At 36.7% G+C, this 23,104-nt stretch overlaps 1 protein-coding gene across 7 annotated transcripts in view; it reads right to left on the bottom strand.

Moving 5' to 3' along the window:
* Positions 1–23,104, bottom strand: part of ERCC6L2 (ERCC excision repair 6 like 2) — a 186,061-nt gene that overhangs the window by 140,664 nt on the left and 22,293 nt on the right. For 5 of the 7 annotated variants that reach the window (XM_063696584.1, XM_055349989.2, XM_004048303.5 and 2 more), the window contains exons 1-3: positions 22,520–23,078; positions 17,283–17,707; positions 630–752 (exon numbers count right to left, since the gene is read on the bottom strand). In XM_063696584.1, the coding sequence (XP_063552654.1) occupies positions 630–752; positions 17,283–17,707; positions 22,520–22,565 (594 nt within the window). In that variant the 5' untranslated portion in view covers positions 22,566–23,078. Of the gene's footprint in view, positions 1–629; positions 753–17,282; positions 17,708–22,519; positions 23,079–23,104 lie in introns of those variants that run through there. The other 2 variants (XM_055349986.2, XM_055349988.2) reach the window with 2 other exon arrangements.

The following is a 23,104-nucleotide window of genomic DNA, read 5'->3' as shown; positions in this document are numbered from 1 at the left end:
TTTATTAGAAATCTTTTTTGTAAGAATCATATATAACATATTTATAAACATACATTTATGAAGGAGAAAACTGAAGTATGGATATGAATAGCATTCAGTCATATGGGCAGAAAGAGAAATAAGCACAGACCTACCTAGTCCTTCTGATTCCAACTTTCCTGTATTGGTAGAACTTTTTTCATATTTTTTGGATGCAATTAGCTAGGCAACTTGAAATAAGTCAATGATGCACTTTTGTTACCAATATCTGTAACTATCGCCTTTTCATTCTCACATAAATAAAAAACAATATAATGAAGGTTTCAATTAACTTTACATATACATTCTGTAAGTTTAACAAATCAACCTAAGTAAATCTTGTAAATCCAGCCAACCAACAGATTAAAACCCCAAAGCAAAACCAAGCTGAAATTCTGTTTTGCCATGACAGTCAATCAAATTTAACTTGGGAATAAAATTGGTAATCTTTCAAAAATTAGGCCTATAAAACAAATATTTTAATAACATCTTTAAATTCTTAGGTTTTAAAATTTATACCAATACATTTTAATGTGTGATATTTAAATATTTCTATATGCTTTTGTAATACCAGCATCATGAGTAGAATATACATTGTCTAGAGATTTTACCTTTTTTGCTGTAGAAGAAAGGGGTTCCTTTTTCATACTTCTTAGTAAAAACTCTGGCATGTTATTTTCAATATCCTCACGAGTTCCCTTTTTATGCAAAACTGCAGCCAGAAATGAAATAACCTGGGGAAAAAACACTTTTTCAATCACTGTGTATAATGTATCATGACGTACAAAATTTCACTGCTTACATGACTATTCAATTAGTGACAAAGTATGTACAAAGAGATTTGTTGAGGGAAATAGAACATGAAATATTAGTACTGATTTTCTTTATTTGTAATAACAAACTGTTTTTCACTCTTGTAAACAAACAAAAATCCTCACATTACCATCTTTTCATAACTTCTACCTACCCAATGAATTCTTTCTTAATTCCATCACTTGAGACACTACCTTCTTATTTGTTTCTAACCATGGAAACTATCTCTTCGTATCCTCTATCAGAATAAACTGTATACATTCTTGTTTCCATGTAGAAAATAAATTCCTTAAGGGGGATAATATTTGGCCCATAAATTTGTACACTTCTATTTATCTAATAAATATAGGTGAAATGGCAAAATGTTATTTTAAGACAGACTAATTCATTAATGTATGCAACATTTTGAATAACAGCTCATCTCCAAAAATCAAGTGAGCGAAACAGAAAAAAGGAACCATAACCTCATATAATGAATTAGAGCAAGAAATACTAAATTGATTTGACTTTGATTCAAATGTTAGCTCTGATTGCTTGGCTGCTCTGTGAAGTTGGGCAAGGGCGTTAACCTCTCTGAATAATATCTGTAAAAATGGCAAAAAATAATTTTGGCAAGGTTGTTTTAAAGATTGGGAAGAAAGGTATATGAGGTATCCATATGGAAGAAAATAACTGATCATTACCTTACAAAAATAAATAAGAAGAAAAACTATATAAAACAAAAAACTATGTGAGAATTAGAAAAATTATAGAAAAAAGTATACTTAACAAGGGTGTGAATACCTATAATCTGAATCCCAAATGATAGAAGAAAAGAAATGATACAGAAGTATCTGAAGAAATAAAAGCTGAAAACTTAACTGATTTTAAAAATCAAGCCACAGATTCAAGATCTTCTTCTAAGAACCAGAACCAAAACCAAAACAAAATGAAAACCAAAAACAAACTAACAAAAAACCACAAGCAGGTGCTTGAGACAGCAAAATGTTTGTTAAAAGCAGCCAGAAGAAATAACAACAGATCACCTACAAAAAAGCAACAACTGGTCTGGCCACGGTGGCTCACCCATGTAATCCCAGCACTTTGGGAGGCTAAGACGGGAGGATCATTTTAGCCCAGGAATTCGAGACCAGCGTGGGCAACATGGCAAAACCCCATCTCTACAAAAATTAGAAAAATTAGCTGGGCACAGGGTGGCTCATGCCTGTATCACTAGCTACCTGGAAAGCTTAAGTAGGAGGACTTCTTGAGCCTAGGAGAATGAGGCTGCAGTGGGCCATGATTGCACCACTGCACTCCAGCCTGGGCCACACAGCAAGACCCTGTCTCAAAATAAAAAAATAAAAATAAAAAAAATAAAAAAATAAAAAAAAAAACCCAAAAAACAAATAGACAAGTAGCTGACCTTGCAGGAAAAAGAATGGAAGATACTATACAACAGAATATTTTCAAAGTGATAATAAAAGCAACCTAGACTTTTATACCTACGGATGATATTCAAGAATGAAGGGTAAAGATTTTCAGACAACCAAAAAGTGAGCCAATTCATCACCAAAAGAGCCACACTAAAGAAACTAACTAAAGAATGTTTTCAGGTACAAGGAAAATGACTCTAGTTAGAAGATCAGTGACACAGGGAAAGATAAAGAGCAACAAAAATGGTAAATATATACAAAATATATATGTACATTGATTGACATTATGAAACAATAAAAAAGTTTGGTTGAAATCAAGTAACAGGTTAAAAGCTATGACAGCCTGTAATCCCAGCACTTTGGGAGGCCAAGGCGGGTGGATCACGAGGTCAGGAGATCAAGACCATCCTGGCTAACACGGTGAAACCCTGTCTCTACTAAAAATACAAAAAAATTAGCCGGGCACGGTGGCGGGCACCTGTAGTCCCAGCTATTCGGGAGGCTAAGGCAGGAGAATGGCGTGAACCTGGGAGAGGGAGTTTGCAGTGAGCCGAGATCACGCCACTACACTCCAGCCTGGGCAACAGAACAAGACTCTGTCTCAAAAAAAAAAAAAAAAAAAGCTATGACAACAAATGTATATGAGTCAGAAGGAGCACAAGTGTAGTTATAATATTCTGAGGTCACTATGCTGTAGGGAGGAAACTAAAGTACTAATTTATGTTAGATTATGATAAATCAATGGTATCTGTTGTAATCTCTAGGGTAACCATTAATAGAAGAATAAAAGAATGTGTACCTAATAAAAGGGGATAATAAAGTAATAGGAAACAATCTACCCAAAAGGACACAAAAAAAGTGGGAAAAACATGACATGGAATAAATAAAAAGCAAACAGTAAAATACTAAGTTTAAATCCAAATATATTAGAAAGCACATTATATGGAAATGGACTAAACTGTCTAAACAAAAGATAAAGACTGTCCAAATAAAATATATTTCCTTGTCATTTACAAGAAAAACTTCTTAAAAAAAGGGATAAAAATTCTAATTAGAAAATAAAAATGACAGACCATGTAAACAAAAATCAAAGAAAATTGATATAGCTATATTCATATCAGATAAAGATGCTGAGGCAAAAAAGCATTATGAAATTAAAGAGGCACACTTTAACTTAATATTGATAATAAAATTAGTTCACTCGGAAATTTTAAGAAGTCTAAATTTATCAATAAAGAAAAATTCATTGAAATAAAAGTAGACAAATCCACAAGCACAATGGTAGATTTTAAAACAACTCAGCAAGAACAAACAAAATAATCAGTAAAGATACAGAAGACTTTAATAACATGATTGTCAACCTTCACCTAACGAATATTTGCTAGAACACTGCACACTACTGCAAAGCAGTTTCATTTTAAGTACCCACGAAATATTTACCGAAGTTGACATACCGGGCCTGGTGCAGTAGCTCACGCCTGTAATCCCAGCATTTTGGGAGGCCGAGGCGGGCGGATCACCTGAGGTCAGGAGTTCGAAACCAGCCTGGCTAACATGGTGAAATCCCGTTTCTACTAAAATTATAAAAAATTAGCTGGGCATGGTGGCGTGTGCCTGTAATCCCAGCTACTTGGAAGGCTGAGGCAGGAGAATCACTTGAACCCAGGAGGTGGAGGTTGCGGTGAGCCAAGATCACACCACTGCACTCCATCTTGGGCAATAAGAGTGAAACTCCGTCTCAAAAAAAAAAAAAAAAAAAAAAAAAAGCCTGACATATGCCAGGCCACAGAAGTCTCAATACATTTCAGTAGACAGAAACCATACAGAATATGTTCTTTGATCACAATACAAGAAACTAGAAATAACAAAAATATAAGCATAAAATCTCCAAATGTTTGGACAGTAAGGAACACAGTTCAAACAACTCACAATACAAATTATAAAATATTTGAATTAAATAATGAGTAACAATACATGTTGAATTTGTAGAATATAGCTAAAGCTGTACCTTAGGGACTTAAATGACTATTACAGACAGTCCCCAACTTATGATAGCTCAACTTGCAATTTTTCAATTTACAATGGTATAAAAATAATACACATTCAGTATAACTGTAAATCAAGTACCCAATCATTGTTTTTCACTTTTTAGCAAAATATTCAATAAACTATATGAGATTCAACACTTTAGTATGAAACAGGCATTGTGTTAGATGATTCTGCCCAAGTATATGCTAACGTAAGTGTTCTGAGAATGTTTAAGGTAGGATAGGCTAAGCTATAACGTTCAGTAGGTTAGGTGTATTAAATGTGTTTTCAACTTACAATATTTTCAACTTACAATGGGTTTATGGGGACATAACCCCACCGTAAGTCAAGGAGCATCTGTATTAGGAAAGAAGAGGGACTATTAATCAGTTATCAAAGAATCTATCTCAAAAACTTATGAAAATAACAAAAAATTTAACACAAAAAAGCAGAAATTACTAAAGCATACAATGAAAATGATCAACAATGCCAAATGATCATCCTTTGAAAGAATTTTTTCAATAAACCCTGGCAAAATTGATGAAGAAAAAATAGAAGAGAAAAGGCAAACAAAAAATATGTATAACCCATAATAATGCTTTGCCAATAAATGTAAAAATTTAGAGGAAATTTAGAAATAGAACTTATCAAAAACCAACACAAGAAAAGGAAATTTAAATACTCATAAAACCATGAAATAAACCTGAATATGTAATTATAAACCTTCCACAAAGAAAGTTAAGGGCCAGATAGTTTCACCAACAAATTCTACCTAATGCTTAAGAAAAATGTAACGCCAATCTGTAACAGACCCTTTCAGGGTTTAGAAAAAGGGAAAAATACTGTGACCTCGTTTTATGAGTTCAGTGTAACTTTGATAAGAAAACCTGACAAGAACATTATAATACAGGAAATTTACAAGCCAATTTACCTTACTCATGTAGAAGCCAAACTCTTAAACAAAATATTAGCACACAGAACACAGCAATTTAAAAAATGAAATAATATATACCAAAACCAAACTGGGTATATTCTGCAAATATAAGTTTGACTTAACCTTTGAAATTTAGGTATTAGGTAGTTATCAGCTAGGTATATTAGGCATTACACTTAGCATTCCTAACTCTTAGATTCCTTAAAATGAGAATAGAATGACCTATTTACAAGAAACATATTTTATCTGAAGCAGTACATTATTAGGTACATTGCAAGAAGTTGAGAATGTATATTTTATCATTAGAGCAACCACTAAAAATAAAAAGCAAAGAAGTATAGATAAAAAGTCAATAGAAAAATTAAAATAAAATTCTAAAAAATATCGTAGCAACCCAAAAGGCAAATCAGACTGTTTCTGAATGAACAGATATGTTATATCCAAATCCATACATAAGAATTACATTAAATGTAAATGAACTAAATATTCCAATTAAATATCAGAGATTGTCAGAATGAATAAAAGAGCTGTCTACAAGGGACACTTCATAGTAAAAAAATGGTCAATTCATCAGGAAGATATAACAATCACAAAGGTTTGTGACCCTAATAACGGAGCTTCAAAATATATGAAGGTAAAACTAGTAGATTAAAAGAAATAGACACATCTGGCTGGGCGCAGTTGTTCACACCTATAATCCCAGCACTGTGGGAGGTCTAGGTGGGTGGATCACTTGAGGTCAGGAGTCTGAGACCAGCCTGGCCAACATGGTGAAACCCTGCTTCTACTAAAAATACAAAAATTAGCTGGGTGTGGTGGCACATGCCTATAATCCCAGCTACTTGGGAGGCTGAGGCATGGGAATCACTTGAACCAGGACGCAGAGGTTGCAGTGAGCTGAGATCACCATCACGCTCCAGCCTGGGTGAGGGAGCAGGACCTTGCCTCAAAAAAAAAAAAAAAAGATGTATACACTTCACCGAGAAACTTGACTTTTAGGAATCTATCCTACAGAGAAATACTCTTAGAATTCTATCCTACAGATATTCACTATTTGCTATTTCCTAAAATAGGCAACAACCCAAAAATCCTTCTCCCTAGGTCCCTAGAGGAACGGTAAAATAAGTTACAGAACATATAATCTATAGTATGCAGTAATTTATTAATTAATGAATGGGGACAATCCTTATGTACCAACATAAAAAGATCTCCAAGACCTATGTTTAAGTGAAAAAAACAAGGAGTAGAATAACATATAGAAATAATAGTCCTATTTTTTAAATTTATTTACACATACATTAAAATTATAACTTGTTCAACCAAATAAAAAAACAGATTGAACTTCATAAAACTTAACTTTCATGCATCAAAGTAAAATAACAAGCAAATAAAAAGACAACTATAGAACGGGAGAAAATATTTGCAAATCATATATCTGATGAGGGATTAGTATCCAAAATACATAAAAATTCTTACAACTCAACAATAAAGACAATGAAATTAAAAAACAGGCAAAAGACTTAAATATATATTTCTTTCTCTAAAGATCTACAAAGGGCCAAAAAAGCACATGAAAATATGTTCAACATCATTGGCCATTACAGAAATGCAAATCAAAACCGTAATGAAATACCACTTAACACACAGTAGGATGGCTATAATGAAGAAAACCAAAAAATAAAAAGTGTTGGCAATGATGCGGAGGCATAGGAAACCTGGACAATTGTTGGTAGGAATGTAAAATGTTTTAGCCATTGTGGAAAATAGTATTGCAGTTCCTCGAAAAAAAAAAAAGAAACACTGAATTACCATAAAACCCAGTAATTCCAATTCTAGGAATACACACAAGAGAAATGTTTGTACACAAATGTTCACAGAAGCATTATTCATAATAACTAAAAGTGGAAACAACCCAGACACTAGAAAGAGGTGGGAGTTGCACAACATTCTGAATGAATTAAATGCACTCAATTAATCATTTTAAATAATGAATTAATGCTGTGTGCACTTATCCTCAATTTAAAAATTACAGCTTGCATTTTTATAAGAATGCGTTTGTGTATTACAGTGTAATCAGAATTATTTTTATTCTAGAAAAAAGTTAAAAAGTATGTACGTAAAGTGTCAAGTCAGTAAATATCAATGATTCAATAAACAGGAGCTTTTTTTTGAGACAGAGTTAGGGACACTCTTGTTGCCCAGGCTGGAGTGTAATGGCGCGATCTTGACTCACCGCAACCTCCGCCTCCCGGCTGCAAGTGATTCTCCTGCCTCAGCCTCCTGAGTTAGCTGGGATTACAGGCATGCGCCACCATGCCCAGCTAATTTTGTATTTTTAGTAGAGACAGGGTTTCTCCATGTTGGTCAGTCTGGTCTTGAACTCCCGACCACTGGTGATCTGCCCACCTTAGCCTCCCAAAGTGCTGAGATTACAGGCAAACAGTAGCTATTTTTAATCCCAGCACTTTAGGAGGCAGAAGCGGGCAAGCTCAGGAGTTTAAGGCCAGCCTGGGCAGCATGGTGAAATCCCACCTCTACAAAAAGTACAAAAATTACCCAGGCCTGGTAGTGCGCATCTGTAGTCCCAGCTACTCGGGAGGCTGAGGTGGGGAGGATCACTTGAGCCCAGGAGGTCAAGGCTGCAGTGAGCCAACACTGCACCACTGCATTCCAGCCTGGGCAAAAGAGCGAGACACTCTCTCAAAAAACAAAAACACATTAGCTATTTTTCGGGCATCATTCCTTAAGGTAGAAGGCTTTGTTTCTTGCATATGATCTTGTATATAACAAACAAAGTAGCTTTTGCAAATTATGTTGTCTAAAATATTATAAAAAGATGAAAAATAGGATGGTTTAAACTTGTCCTAAGTTTTAAAATATTCTAACAAAATTCGCATGTCAATTTGCAGGACTTATCACAAAGACTTTGGTGTCTGACCAACCAGTTTCATACTAGCTATGTGACATTGGGCAATTTACATAAACTTTCTATAAATTTCAATATTTTCACCAATTAAATAGAGGCAAGAATATCTAATTAACATGAATGTTTAATGGAAAATGTTTATCATAGAGCCTGGCAAATATAGACAATATAAGTTATAACCATAGAACCATAATGTTATCCAATTCAACTTAAAATTCACTAACACATTCAATAAAAATATATTTATTACCTACTCAATACCAAGATGCTGGAATAGTCTAGGTGAAAGGCTATTTCTAGATGCTGGAATAGTCTAGATGAAAGGCTATTTCTATCATTCAGTAGTGTGAAATCAAGCTGATTTGGGGTGGCAGGGAAGAGGTAGTTAGGAGATGTGCTGAAGGAGCATGGTTGAGAAAAAAGTGGACAAATGAACAGAAAATAAACAGTTACTAAAGAATCCAGTGAGAGATTAATGTGCGCAAACTGGCTGATGTAGAACATAAATTAAAAGAAAGAGAAAGGATACTCCACAAATAACTGAGTTTAGGCATTGGACAATTTAAATATTGTTAACACCACCTAAGTAAAAGATCTCTGATGCATGTTCACAATTTTCATTTTATAAATATTTTTAAAGTTATGTTTTCTATTTAAAAATACATCACCTAATATTAGAATTTACTGAATTCCTTGATGGTGTAAATAAGCATAACATTTTGGGTTCTGACTACCTTTTGGAATATAACTTAACACTGATCACAGAAAATTTATAATTAAAAGTATAGGTAATTGGCATATTGACTGGAAAGGGGCATGAAAAAACTTTTTAGGGTAATGGAATTGTCCTATATTTTGATTAGTATATTAGTTACACAGACATAGACATTTGTCAAAGCTCATTAAGCAGTATACCTGAGATCTGTGCATTTTACAGTTTAAGTGTACCTTAATTAAAGAATTAAAGATACACACATGCACACACACACACACATATATTGATAGATATACTCTTTTTAATTTTAGGCAACTGGTCCTCAAAGGCTACTGAAAAGACAAGAGAGATACCTATTAGATACCATAATAATTTAAATGAGGTAATATAAGATCTCATCCACTGATTTGCTCTTAACTCACCTACAGATTGTTTCATTATAGGAAAATTATATTCCTAATTGTGCAAATTCATAATTCAATTTGCTCATCTATCCAAGGTGATATACAATTTTAATTCTAACTTCATTTTTCAAATTCTCTAAAACAAAGATATGTGAAATGTACCTTGTGTTTAAGAATCTCAGATCTTTGGAAGATATTTCATAGGTGGCAGCTAAATTTATAAACTCTAAGTATAGATTAGCTTTACTTAATTCACTAAATCCACTAATGATTTTTAAAAATCTTTGTATCTCATTTAAATCATCTACACTACCTCTTAACACTACTTATCCACCCCCCCCCCAAAAACTTAAGTTGAAATAGTAATAAACTTTGGTTGAGAATACAAACTGGAGAAGCTAGCTAAAACCACTAACAAACTCTTAGCTATATATTAATTATATTAATTAAAATATACTAATAGGTATTGTGGTAATGCTAGTAGTAAAGTGTCAATACACAAAAGACAGGGAAGGGAGGATGTGAAGAACAGCACAGGTGGATTTTATGGACTAGGACTATAAATGGCACTCATCACTTCTACCCTTATTTCTGCTGGCGGAACCCAGTCACAAGCTCCACTGACATGCAAGGAGATTTGGGAAATGCAGTCTCTGTCAGCTAGCCCAAACTCTAAGAAGGCAAAGGAAATATGTATTTTGGGTGGAGATCTAGCCATCTTACCACACTATAGTGGTCCAGTAGAGGTCTATCAAAATATTAATTCACAGAAGACTAAAGACACATTTACAATGAAGGTTTACAAAACTTATCTGCAAAGAAAAAGCCAGAACATGTTTTATTGTGGAATAGTTCCAAAATTGCTTATAGATGAAAAGAACAAAAACAAATATTTAAATCAGTCGCCTCTAGAATAGTGAAAGGCCAAAAACTGCATTTCAGAAATGAAATATCACTCTGGGAAAGCTTTCTGTTTTTACATGTATTCCTTTCTAAACTCTGTCAAGCCAACAGTTTTATAAGTCATCTTTCCTCACAGAGTCAGCTCATGACATACTGAGTAAATCTGAGGCTGGGAAAAAGGGCATAAACCTTCCCTTAGACCAGAACAGAGGAAGGCATAGCAAAAATTGTCTATTTCTTACAGAACAAAAAGAAAAAAATGTTTACTACCTTATTTTTCAACTCCCTGGGAGATACAAAGGTACAGAGAGAGTGGTTCAGAACCACACTTCAAAAGTATTTTTACTCGCTTTGAAAAAAAAAAAAACCCCAAAGTGCTGTTTTGAAATGGGGTCTAGCTCACTTATCTTTACAAAGCTCTCCCCTAAAATCAGAACTACATGCCAAAAGAAGAAATACAATTTTATCTGTGAAATACTAGTACATTTTTGTTTCTGCTTAAAAGGGCTCAGGGATCTGGGGGCTAATTAACCTTCCACACTGAATATTATAGCATTTTCTCAATGAATGAAAATAAAGACAATATTATTTTTCTCTTTATTACTATATTCCTGAGTGAATAACATGACTTGAGATCCCAAGAATCTTCATATTTTAGTATAGTTTTGAATCTACTGAAGATCTTATTATCCAAAAAAGGTACTGAAAATAACCTAAGAAACCTTTAATTATCAGCAATCCCATTTCTCTCAAGAGTGAGGTTTACTATACATCTTTTTAATACGACAGCCTTCAGTAATGACATTTTCAATAATGTAATATCTAATAATATAGAAACAAAAATTCAAAGAATGTCTTCATGCTTTGCAAAATTCTATCTCTGCTACTCAAAAAGTACTGTTATCTTCTTTGCATAGCAGATGAGAAAAAAAAATAATATGGTAAGACATATTACTGCATCTGCTTAATAGTAGTCCTTAAGACTGGTGTCTGTAAAAGCTAATTACCACACTACGATTAAAAACTAAATTATTTTGATTCAATGAATTTGAGCTCTTCTCTTGTGATAAACCTTTCAAATACTATATTAGAGCTATGCCTTCAGTAAAAAATAAAATTCATTAAAACTCAATTCAAAACTCAAAGTTTGGTGGGTTTCCAAAAGCAAAGTATGAAAACACCAATTTCCCTGTGGAGTCTTCTTTGACACCCCCAGGCAGGCTTGTTTCTCCCCCCCAACCCACTTACCAGACTAGATGATGACTCTTGGCCTCATTTCCTCATATTACTCTTTTGTGAACTCTGTAAGGTAGGTGTATTAGGGTTCTCTAGAGGGACAGAACTAATGGAATAGAGATATATGGGGAGTTTATTAAGTATTATCTCACACGATCACGAAGTGCCACAATAGCATGTCTGCAGGCTGAAGAGCAAGGAGAGCCAGTCCAAGTTCCAAAACTGAAGAACTTGAGTCCGACGTTCAAGGACAGGAAGCATCCAGCATGGGAAAAAGATGCAGGCTGGGAGGCTAGGCCAGTCTCTCTTTTCACATTTTTCTGCCTGCTTACATTCTAGCCACGCTGGCAGCTGATAAGACTGTGCCTGCCAGATTAAGGATGGGTCTGTCTTTCCCAGCCCACTGACTCAAATATTAATCTCTTTTGGCATCACCCTCACAGACACACCCTAGATCAATACTTTGTATCCTTCAATTCAATCAAGTTGACACTCACTAGTAACCATCACAGTAGGTATTATATGCATTTATATTCATATTGGCTCTTCAGTGCCAATCACGGTGCCTGGCCCAGAGTGAGTACTTATCAAATGTCAACCAATTGAACAAATGGTTAAAAGTTGAGTAAAAGGCTTTTAATTAACTGTATTATTAAGTCAAAAGAAGGCAGTAGATGATAGAAGAGGAAAAAAATAACAGTTCTAGAATAGAAATGAAAATTATTACTTCTGTGCCTGACCCTAGATAGGGAAGTCATTCCTGTGCCTGTTTTACGTGCTAAGTTAAAAAGCTGAACAAAATTATCTCTAATATCATTTCCATTTCTAAATGTATTTTTTTTTTAAATGAAATGATCATCATCCTATGTATACATATTAACACAGAGGCCAGGCACAGTAGTTCCTGCCTGTAATCCCAGCACTTTGAGAGGTCAAGGCAGGCAGATCACTTGAGCTCAGGAGTTCAAGACCAGCCTGGGCAACTTGGGAAAACCCCATCTTTACCAAAAATACAAAAAATTGGCTGGGCGTGGTGGTGAGCAACTACGGTCCCAGCTACTTGGGAGGCTGAGGTGGGAGGATCACTTGGGCCCCGGAGGCGGACTTTGCAGTGAGCCAAGATCTCGCTACTGCACTCCACCCTGAATGACAGAATGAGACCCCCATCTCAAAAAAACAAAAAGAGAACAACAACAAAAAAGATTCACATAGACCAAACATCCCTTAACCAATGTTCACTGAACTCACCAGATTAATCAAAGTTTTCTAACCCTTTGAAAAACATACCATCTGAGCAAAGGCTCTCAAACTTTAGTAGGCCTTGGAATTACCTGAAGCATCTGTTAAAACACAGATTGCCGTCCTCTCCTACTCCCCCCGAGTTCACAATTCAGTATGTCTGCAGTGAGACCCCGGAATTTACAATCCTAACAAGTTCCCAGGTGACACTAATGCTGCTGACCCAAATATCCACTTTAGAGAACCACTACTCCATGGTAAGCACCCACTCACCTCTTTTCCTATCATTGAGTTGTCTGATTACCAAAGGTCAGGTTCCCAAACCTGTATACTCCAGTTGAAATTGTTTATTGTACTTAAACTAGCTAATTATCACGTAAATGTACAAAAGGGATTCATTTTCAAGTTACCTGTTGAATTAGATGTGAAAATTCTGTGAAATATTGGGAGACAGTCATAAAAATCTTGGATTTTGTATTCAAATTTCCTCAAGTATCTTTAATTTTTCAGTCCCACTAAAACCAAAAATAGTAGGTGATGAACTGCATGGTGTTGAACATATCAAGGGCACAATGGACATGAGGAAATCTAGGAGTGATAGATATGTTCATTGTCTTGGCTGTGATGATCTTTTCTTGGATATGTGTATGTGGGATAAAATGTATTAATGTCTGCTATTTTAAAATGCAACAAAAGATGGATGGATATTACAAAACCATGTATAATGAAATATTAACAGAATCTAAGTGGTGAGAATATGGCTTTTCATTGTACCATTCTTTTAACTCTTCTATGTTTTAGAAAAATGTCAGAAGGTATTGGGAAAAATTAGTTCATAATCTTTGACAAAAAAAAATCTGCAATCTGCTTATAAGATAGTAGTTATGTGACTCCATTCTTTGCATATGTATGTTTGTGTGTGTGTTTTCAGAAGTACATGTATGTATGTGGGCATATCATTACGTATGTTGCATATTTATCTGTGCCCTCTTCACCAGATCTGTCCTTCCAATTCACTTTAAAAATACTCAAGTCTTTCCTACCCCCAAACAATACAAAACAAACAAAAAAGAAACCCCCTCAAATTCTCGTCTCTCTCTTCACCTACTACTAGGTCACTTTTATTCCCTTTCGAAGCCATATTTCTTAAAGAGGTAAATATACGTTCTATGTCCACGTCTTCACCTACTCCATTATGGCTTGTGTCTGAAAGCTCCAGCAAAATGGCTCTTGCTCAGCATACCAATGATTTCTATGTCACTAGAACAAATGGACATTTTTCAATTCTCATCCCCTGTAGAGTGTAAAATATTAAATTCACCTACTTTTAAATTTGAAATGAGGGAAGGAAACTTTATTTGGTATGTAAAACAAGCTTTAAAAAGACTTCAATTTCATATCATGGCCAAATTAGAATACAAAAAAGGGGAAACTAAAGGGATGAAATCAAGAAACAGGAAAAAAAAAAAGAAGAAAAGAAGATAAAACTATAGCTCAAACAGTAAATGTCAATGGTCTATTTTCATTATCAATTAATTTTACTACATTCTGAAATTTTAGTTAACACAGTAATCATTCACATTTCTTCAAATGGCTTAGTCATATCTATAGAAGCTTTATCTATCTATAGAAGCTCTACCTTAAATGGGTCTTTCAAACCACCTATCTATGTAGAAATTATTCCCCGAGTTACAACAACAATAACCAGAGAACTAGGTCCCCAAGCATCAGACAAATCCACCTGAGTATCAAAATTAGTGCAGAAACCATTTCCTAATCTTCAGACAGTACTCCCTCAAAGACTTGCACAGCACACTAACAGCATGTACCAGAACATCTCCAAGTCCTTCAATGATTACAGTGTATCAGGAATAGAAAATTCTGCAGTAAAATCAGCTCCTTTAAAAATAATCCTATGAACTGTAAAATAAAGTAAATTTCTTTGTAACATGGGCCTCAGAGATGAAAGACAGCCTTCAAATTTGAGACTAAAATGGGCACAAGAATTTGAATTCGAATTGTATTTAAGCTGCAGGATGGTGGTTCCCAAACAGATCACTTTTTGTATGTAGTACCCTCATGTTTCTTCTTTTTTTGTATGTGAGACAGAGTCTCACTCTGTTGCCAGACTGGAGTGCAGTGGCACAATCTCGACTTACTGCAACCTCTGCCTCCCAGGTTCAAGAGATTCTCCTGCCTTGGCCTCCCAAGTAGCTGGGACTACAGGCGTGGGCCACCATGCCCAGCTAATTTTTGTATTTTTGTAGAAATGGCCAGGATGGTCTTGATCTCTTGACCTCGTGATCCGCCCGCCTTGGCCTCCCAAAGTGCTGGGATTACAGGTGTGAACCACCAAACCCAGCCTCATGTTTATTTTGAAGCTGAACATGCACTGGCTAATCAAAGAATTGCGGTAACAAACATTCTACCACAGGCAAAAACAGTAGAAGTATATGCGAAAACAGTTACAGCAGGGCTTTAATTAATTTATTAATTTTCCTCTAGTACTCATCTGTAATCTTGGTCACAGATGGCGTTACTGAAACACCACGCAGGTTCGGTCTAAGACCTGCTACTCACCATACAGCCAGCCAATCACTGAGACAACACGTATTGCCAAGGAAAAATGCTTTAATCAGGCACTGTAGCCAAGGATCAGTCTCAAATCCATCTCCCTGATTAAAATTAGGAGTTTTTACAGCAGAGAAGAAATATAACAATGTATGGGAAAACAGGAACTTGGGAGGGCTAAGGAAGTAATCTGATGAATGAGAGGCCTGGTGTCTCAATGTCTGAATTCTATGATCTGGTGAGTTTCAGTTCTTTGATACTTTTTGAGAGGCCTGGGGGGCCTTTCCTGAGGAAGGAACTCAGATAAAACAAATACAAGTTTAAAGCTTTATGACCAGAAGGGTCAATTTCTATGTTTATCCAAAAACAAGCAAACAAACAAACAAAACTGTCTGTGGGACTGTTGGGTCAGTTTCAGAGGTAATTTCTTGAAGGCTCCTTTCTTTATTCTTGCTGTCTATCCTCCACCTACAGGCCGGCGTGCTAAATGATAGTTTGTGGAATAAACGAAGAAGGTAAATTCATTTATTCCACAAACAATCATTTAGCACGTCCAGTGTGCATGTCTAAACTATCTGCACTGCCTAGGCTTGAAGGAACATAGAGTATGGTTAATGGTAATATGATTATTAAAAGACTTTATTTTAGCCTAGTTTTTCACACCAGACCTTTACACACAGTAGCATTATTTGGCTATTTTTTTCTTTTCTTTTTCCTTATTCCATCATTGGTGTCTGAAATTTGGCTATTTATAAATGTTAAATTTAGTTTTCCACTTACCTTTGAGTTCCAATAACTAATGGAGGTAATACGAAGAAGAAAATAAGTTAAACTCAATTATAAGAAAGGAAGCAGAATAACTTAATCACAAACTAGGCACACACTCCTGAAAATCTAAAGTGATCGTTTAGTATAAAATCTAGATTCAAAACTCTATTCTTCTTGGATCACAAACCTCTTTGAAAATCTAAGGAAAGCTAAAGACCCTGTAGCAGGCAGCTTCTGACAGGACTCCCAACAATACCCACCTCTTCATATTCCCAGTCCTGTTTAATCTCCTTCCCTTGAGTTCTGGCTGGACTTAGCAACTTGCTTCTAACGAGAAGAATGTGACAAAAGTGAAGGGATGTCTCTTGTGTTATTACATCACCAAAGACCATGACTTCTGTTTTACTAGTGCTGTCTCTTGCCCTCCTACTTGCTCTCCTTTTATGAAGCAAACTACCTTGTGTGAGATGCCCCATGAAGAGGTCCATGTGTCAAGGAAGCAAAGGAGGCCTCCAGCCAACAGCTCACAAGAAACTGAGGCCAAGAACCCACAAGGAACTGAATCCTGCCAACAAACAGGTGGGCTAGGAAGTGAATCTTCCCCAGTCACCTTGAGATGACTGCAGCCCTGTGAGAGGCAAAGCTAGAGGACCAGGCTAGGCGGCAGCTGGATTCCCAACCCACAGAAACTGTGAGACAATACATGAATATTGTTTTAAGCTGCTAAATTTGGCATAATTTGTTATACAGAAACAGATTAACTACAACAAATCCCCTCTTTAGGAAAGTATGTATGTGTACAAATTCTAGTACACATTTTAGGGAATCTTGAAGTCTCTCTAAAGTTCACAAACAGAACTGCTAGTGACCCCGGGATTCCAGATTAAGAAACTTCTAACATGATAAACTTCGAACAATATGCACAAAACGCCTATAGGAACAATTTAACCATGCTATGTGGCATAACAAATGTTAGAATGCTTTCCTTCCATTAAGTATGAAGAAAGTTAAATGACTTCAAATATATTGATATCTTAGTACCAGTATTACCAAAGGTAAAATCAAACCAAGTGGTACCAAAACATTATTCTGGAATAAAATATTTCATAGGTACTGAAGAATGATAAAATAACTGAGACATTGTCCTCAACTTTGAGGACTTCACTATCTAGTTACTGAGACAAACACAAACATACACAGGAACACACAAAATAGCTATCATAACAGCAGTACAAATAAAGATTTACATATAGTATCCACTCATGTACACAGTAAAGTGACTTTACTGTTATAACATAATTAAAATAAATACCTGTACTGTTTTTCCAAGTCCCATGTCATCACCCAGAATGCACCCTCCTCCATGGATGTAGTGTCCATAAAGAAACCGGGTTCCTTCTCTTTGGTAGTCTCTCAAATACCTATTGATGGTATAAGGAATAGAGTCTCCATCGTCAGATAATTTAAAAGCAACACAAGATGATGGAAATTTTCGGTTTGGGAAATAAGGTTTTTCCAAATCTTCATCATCAAATATAAGATTCCTAGGGCAATCTTTAACAAATTTCACTTCTTGAAGCTGTTTAAGAGGTATTTTCCTTTCTTGAAAATCTGCATATAAGACGACTGCAAATGACTTGCCATTTTCATCCACTGTGACAGATTTTATGCTTGCTTCACAAAGTTTTCCATTATCTGGAGAAGGGGCAAGACATCTTTCTCCTGGATGCCATATGTCTGCAAGAATAAAGAAAATAAAGTTTCCAAAGCTAGCTTATAAAGTAACACCTCATTTATTCACAGCTGTGAGAAACAATATACACCTCACATAAATGCCTTTTCCAAAAAACTGGAACAAGATAAATTATAACATGTATAGATATTTTTCTAAAATAGACTTTCAGATATTCTCCTATAATAAACAGAATAAAGGGTACATACTTTATTTCCAGTGGTTCTTACCCTAACTGTGTGTCATCATCTCCCCTGGAGTTTAAAAATATACATTCTTAGACACCACCTCTAGTGATTCTTATTCAGTGGATAGGGGTCACGGGCATCTGGTTTTATTGTTTTGTTTGGTTGTTATTGTTGAATTCAAAAGATCATTCTGACGCACAGCCAGGGTTGAGAGCCACTGACTAAAATATTGACTCATGAACATATATATATACATATATTTCATGATACGGTAGAGTAATCGTGAATAGGACTTGGTAATGAGTAAACTAAAATCCTCTGGACAGCAATGCTTTGTGGTTCATCTGTCTTTTCTACAGTTATTCCATTGCCTTTCTCTAGAAACAGCTGTTTCTTTTCACTGCAATATTGCTGCCTCTAAACCTTTACTTTAACCACTGCTTGTATACAGCTAACCATGGGAACCTCCAATTCAACTACAGTGATGTCACAGGTTTTTCTCTTCCGGGTTTTGAATATTTATTTTAAGAGATGAATTCTAAGATCTCTTTCTGCAAAGATCCTATTACTCTTTAAAGAGTATTACCTCTCTCTTTATGAACTTATTCTGTGACTAACCGTACAGCTATTTTATTTTCCCAGAAAATATACCACTATGAATGAGGAGGGAGTCCACAGAGTATACTATTGGTACAATTAAAAAGTATCAAATAAAGAAAACTAAGTAAAAATAATTTTCCAAATGGAATTTCTTATGGCAAGAATCCAAAAATAATTCTATGGCTACAAACATAAGAACACTAGGAATTATTTTTCTTATACATTTCTCACTGAGATCAGATAACCACTGGCAGTTTCCTAGGGTCTTCCTGATGACCTCCAGTTAGATATTTATAACTACAACATGACATGTTTATACTATCTAAAGCAAGAATAGCTCATTATATTCCTCATCCATCAGTTGTTCCTCAAAAGTAAAGCCACTAACTTTGATGAGGTTATTTTACCATAACAATAATGAGTACAGAGGGAAAAACCTTCTCTCCCATTCTACTCTCTGGACCCAAACTGTTGACAACTGTTACACCATTCTAAAAGAGTGTTTTAATGTCAAACTAAAGCCTCGATCCACTGTACAAGTAAAACAACATATAGGTCAATGGGCCCAATTTTCATAACAGTACTATTTGCACCTTAAAACCTAAAGCAACCCTTACAGCAATTCTTAACACATTACTTATATTTCCCATTATGTGTTTGCCTACCCTATCATTTTTTAAGACTTATTTTATTATCTATTATTCAACATGTGATTTAAGCACAAATTATTCACCAAATATTATACCACACAATGGGTATAAAATGAAGAAAACTAATGTCAAAAATGATGGTGACTAATAGTCTTCCTGCATCTTATTAACTGGCATCATCTCAGAGAAATGCAAATCAAAACCACAATGAGATACCATCTCACACCAGTTAGAATGGCAATCATTAAAAAGTCAGGAAACAACAGGTACTGGAGAGGATGTGGAGAAATAGGAACACTTTTACACTGCTGGTGGGACTGTAAACTAGTTCAACCATTGTGGAAGTCAGTGTGGCAATTCCTCAGGGATCTAGAACTAGAAATACCATTTGACCCAGCCATCCCATTACTGGGTATATACCCAAAGGACTATAAATCATGCTGCTATAAAGACACATGCACACGTATGTTTATTGCGGCACTATTCACAATAGCAAAGACTTGGAACCAACCCAAATGTCCAACAATGATAGACTGGATTAAGAAAATGTGGCACATATACACCATGGAATACTATGCAGCCATAAAAAATGATGAGTTCATGTCCTTTGTAGGGACATGGATGAAATTGGAAATCATCATTCTCAGTAAACTATCGCAAGAACAAAAAACCAAACACCGCATATTCTCACTCATAGGTGGGAATTGAACAATGAGAACACATGGACACAGGAAGGGGAACATCACACTCTGGGTACTGTTGTGGGGTGGGGAGAAGGGGGGAGGGATAGCTTTAGGAGATATACCTAATGCTAAATGACAAGTTAATGGGTGCAGCACACCAGCATGGCACATGTATACATATGTAACTAACCTGCACATTGTGCACACGTACCCTAAAACTTAAAGTATAATTAAAAAAAAAAGCTGGCATTTAAAAAAAAAACAAAAAACTGGCATCATCATCTAACCAACTTTTCAAGGTAGAAAACCATTAGTCAGCCCTTAAACCTCATTTAATATTACTCCTTACATCCAATCCATCAGAATATCCTGGTTCTACTTCAAAAATGAATCACTTTCCTCCATGCCACCATCTCTCTAAAGCAAAGGCTGGCAAACATTTTCTTTAGAGTCAGTTATTAGCTATTTGTTACTTTAGATTTTGTAGGCCACACAGTGTCTTGCCCTTGTAATGCAAAAGCAACCAGACAATACATAAACAAATGGGCACAGTTGTGTTCCAAGAAAACTTTATTTACAAAAAAAAAGTGTCAGACCAGTTTTAGCCCACAGGCAGTAGTTTGCAGACCTCTGTCTTAAAGCATACCACCATCAACTTTCCCTAAATTATGCCTAACCAGTCTCTCTGCTCCCAGTCCACCTATTTAGCGCAGGGTACCCATTATTCTCTATCTCATCATTTTATTGCCTCTGTAGCACTCATCATAACATTTAATTATCATGTCCACTTGTTTTTTGTCTTTTCCTTCCAGTAGAGAGTAATTTCCTTTCCAAGAAAAAGTCTGTACTGTTATAAATTTTATCCCCAGGACCAACACAGAGTCACACAGCAGACATTCAATGAACATGCGAATTTATTACACATTCTTTTTTTTTTCTTTTTTTTTTTTTTAGACAAGAGTGTCTCTGTCACCCAGTCTGGAGTGTCATGGCACAATTATAGCTGACTGTAAACTCCGACTCCTGAGCTCAGCCATCCTCCCGCCTCAGCCTCCTGAGTAGCTGGGACTACAGGTGTGCACCACCATGCCTGGCTAAATTTTTTATTTTTAGTAGAGACAGAGTCTCGCTTATGTTGTCCAGGCTGGCCTCAAACTATCCTCCCGCCTCAGCTTCCCCAAAGTACTGGGATTACAGGTGTGAGCCACTGCGCCTGGCCTATTACAAATTATCAATCTCACAAATCCTTGATATCTTGTGAGAAAACTAAAAAGTACACAAACATATACATAACTGTAAAAAGTGCATTGGAAGAAGAGTGCTATGAGAAGGGAGTATTGAGAAATGTAATTTAAAAGGGAAAGGGGTCTAAGAACTGTATCTCAGATAAGTGTACAGCATGTGCCAAAAAAAAAAAAAAAGCCTTAAGGGGATCACACAACTTATTGGAGTATTTTGGGTTTGAGTTCGGATAATTTCTAGGACGAAATAAATTCAGTTAAGTTTGAGTTAGAAATGGAATCTCTCAGTATCCAAACTACAGAACAACTGCTTAAATTGTTAAGATTTCCTGTTGGATTTAACAGGGAAATGGGTTAAGTCTCCTATAATTTAATGAGTCGAAATCATTTGTTTTGGTTTAAACTAATTACCAACTCAACTCATTCTGGTGATAGGATCTCTCTCTCCCTCTTTCTTTCACTCCAAAGGCCTCCTCAAGCATTCCTCAAGGGTGTTCCCACTTCGGGGCCCTGGAACTTTCTGCTCCTTCCACCAATTTCCCTAAATACCAGAGTGACTAGATTTATCAAAAGGAATGAGCGTCCCAGTCACAATATCCACTCGACAGCTTCATCTATTTTTAGCTGCCAGTCTCCTATAGGTATTTATATGTTTGGTCCCTGAATTACAGCATCATCAATGCCTAGACCTCAGAATTCAGGCTTGTAACTTGCCCTCTCTGAGCTTTAGCTCTGAATTCATCTATTTAATGAGATCGATATCTTCCTCAAAGGAAAGCAAGTAAACAATCAGCATATTGCTGGGCTCAGGAAAATCACTCAATACCTGGTAGCTTTTGTTATACAGCACAATTATTAATGAAAACTACTCATTCGGGTGCCAGAAGGCATCCTAGGTGACTTGTGGTAGATAATCACACCTTCTTTAAACCTCCTATTTAAGGCAGAATATAATACCCTGACTCAACAGGCAATAAAACTCAATTGAACTAAATATCTCAACCTTCATTTATCTACTTACAACAAACTTCTGCCATTCACTAACAACTGGGGCATACAAGAATAAAGAATGAAAATAACGTTTACTGAGTGCTTAATATGGGCCAGACGCGGGGTCACATAAATACTTTGCGTATTCCTTGCGTATTCCCCACGTCATTTAATAATCGCAAGAACCTAGTAATGAACCCAGTTTTACAGATGAGGAGCCTGCCCAAAGCTGCTCAGCAAGTAACTGTCAGAGGCAGCACTAGATCCCAGGGGCTGCCTCCCGAGTCCAGGTTCTCAACACTGAATCGGAGATTTGGTTCCAGGCCTGGAGGGGTTCACAATCTGCAGCTGTCACTGAAGAGGATCTACAGGACAAAACCCCAACCCGAAGGGCACCGGCACGAACTGGTCCAACGCGACGCAGTACACAGGCCTCTGCGTAAGGGGCGAGCGCGGAGCTGGTACCTTTGCCTGAGGTTTCCGCGCGGGGCTGTGGCGCCGACGGATCCATCCGGCCAGGGGGAGGGGCCGAGCCCAGCTGCACGTAACACCCGGAAGGCGGCGGAGGACAGCGAGGTGGCTGGCCGGCAGGCCAACGGCGGCCAACGCCACTTCCGGCCGCCCTCCGAGCATCGCACTCCGGCAACCCGAAGCCACAGGATGGAGGAGGGGGATCCCAGCAAAGGTAGCGACTAAGGGGACCCAAGGAGAACGGGAGGGCGACGTCCGGAGCGGCGGCAGAGCCAGGGGACGCTATGTGAGGCTGGCAAAGCGGTGTTCACCTAGTTCTCTCGGGCTCCGCCGCCGCCGGAGGAGGACAGGAGGCCGGCAAGGCGACCCCCAAATCTTCCTAGGCTCTGACCTCCGTCTCCTAACCCCCGCAACTTCCAACCCGGTCTTGGAAAATCCCGCGAGAACGGGCTCCCGAATTGTCATTGGGATCTCACGAGAACGAAATCTTCCTTTCTGTGGGCGGAGCAATCTTCTCGATGTCTCTCCCCTCTGAGGCCTGTAGCAGGAAGGGCCGCGGGAGTTGCGAGTATCGCGAGG

This window comes from Gorilla gorilla, chromosome 13 (assembly GCF_029281585.2).
Source record: "Gorilla gorilla gorilla isolate KB3781 chromosome 13, NHGRI_mGorGor1-v2.1_pri, whole genome shotgun sequence".
Lineage (NCBI taxonomy): Eukaryota > Metazoa > Chordata > Mammalia > Primates > Hominidae > Gorilla > Gorilla gorilla.
Note: the sequence above shows the minus strand (reverse complement) of the source record. Positions and strands in the feature narration are given on the sequence as shown.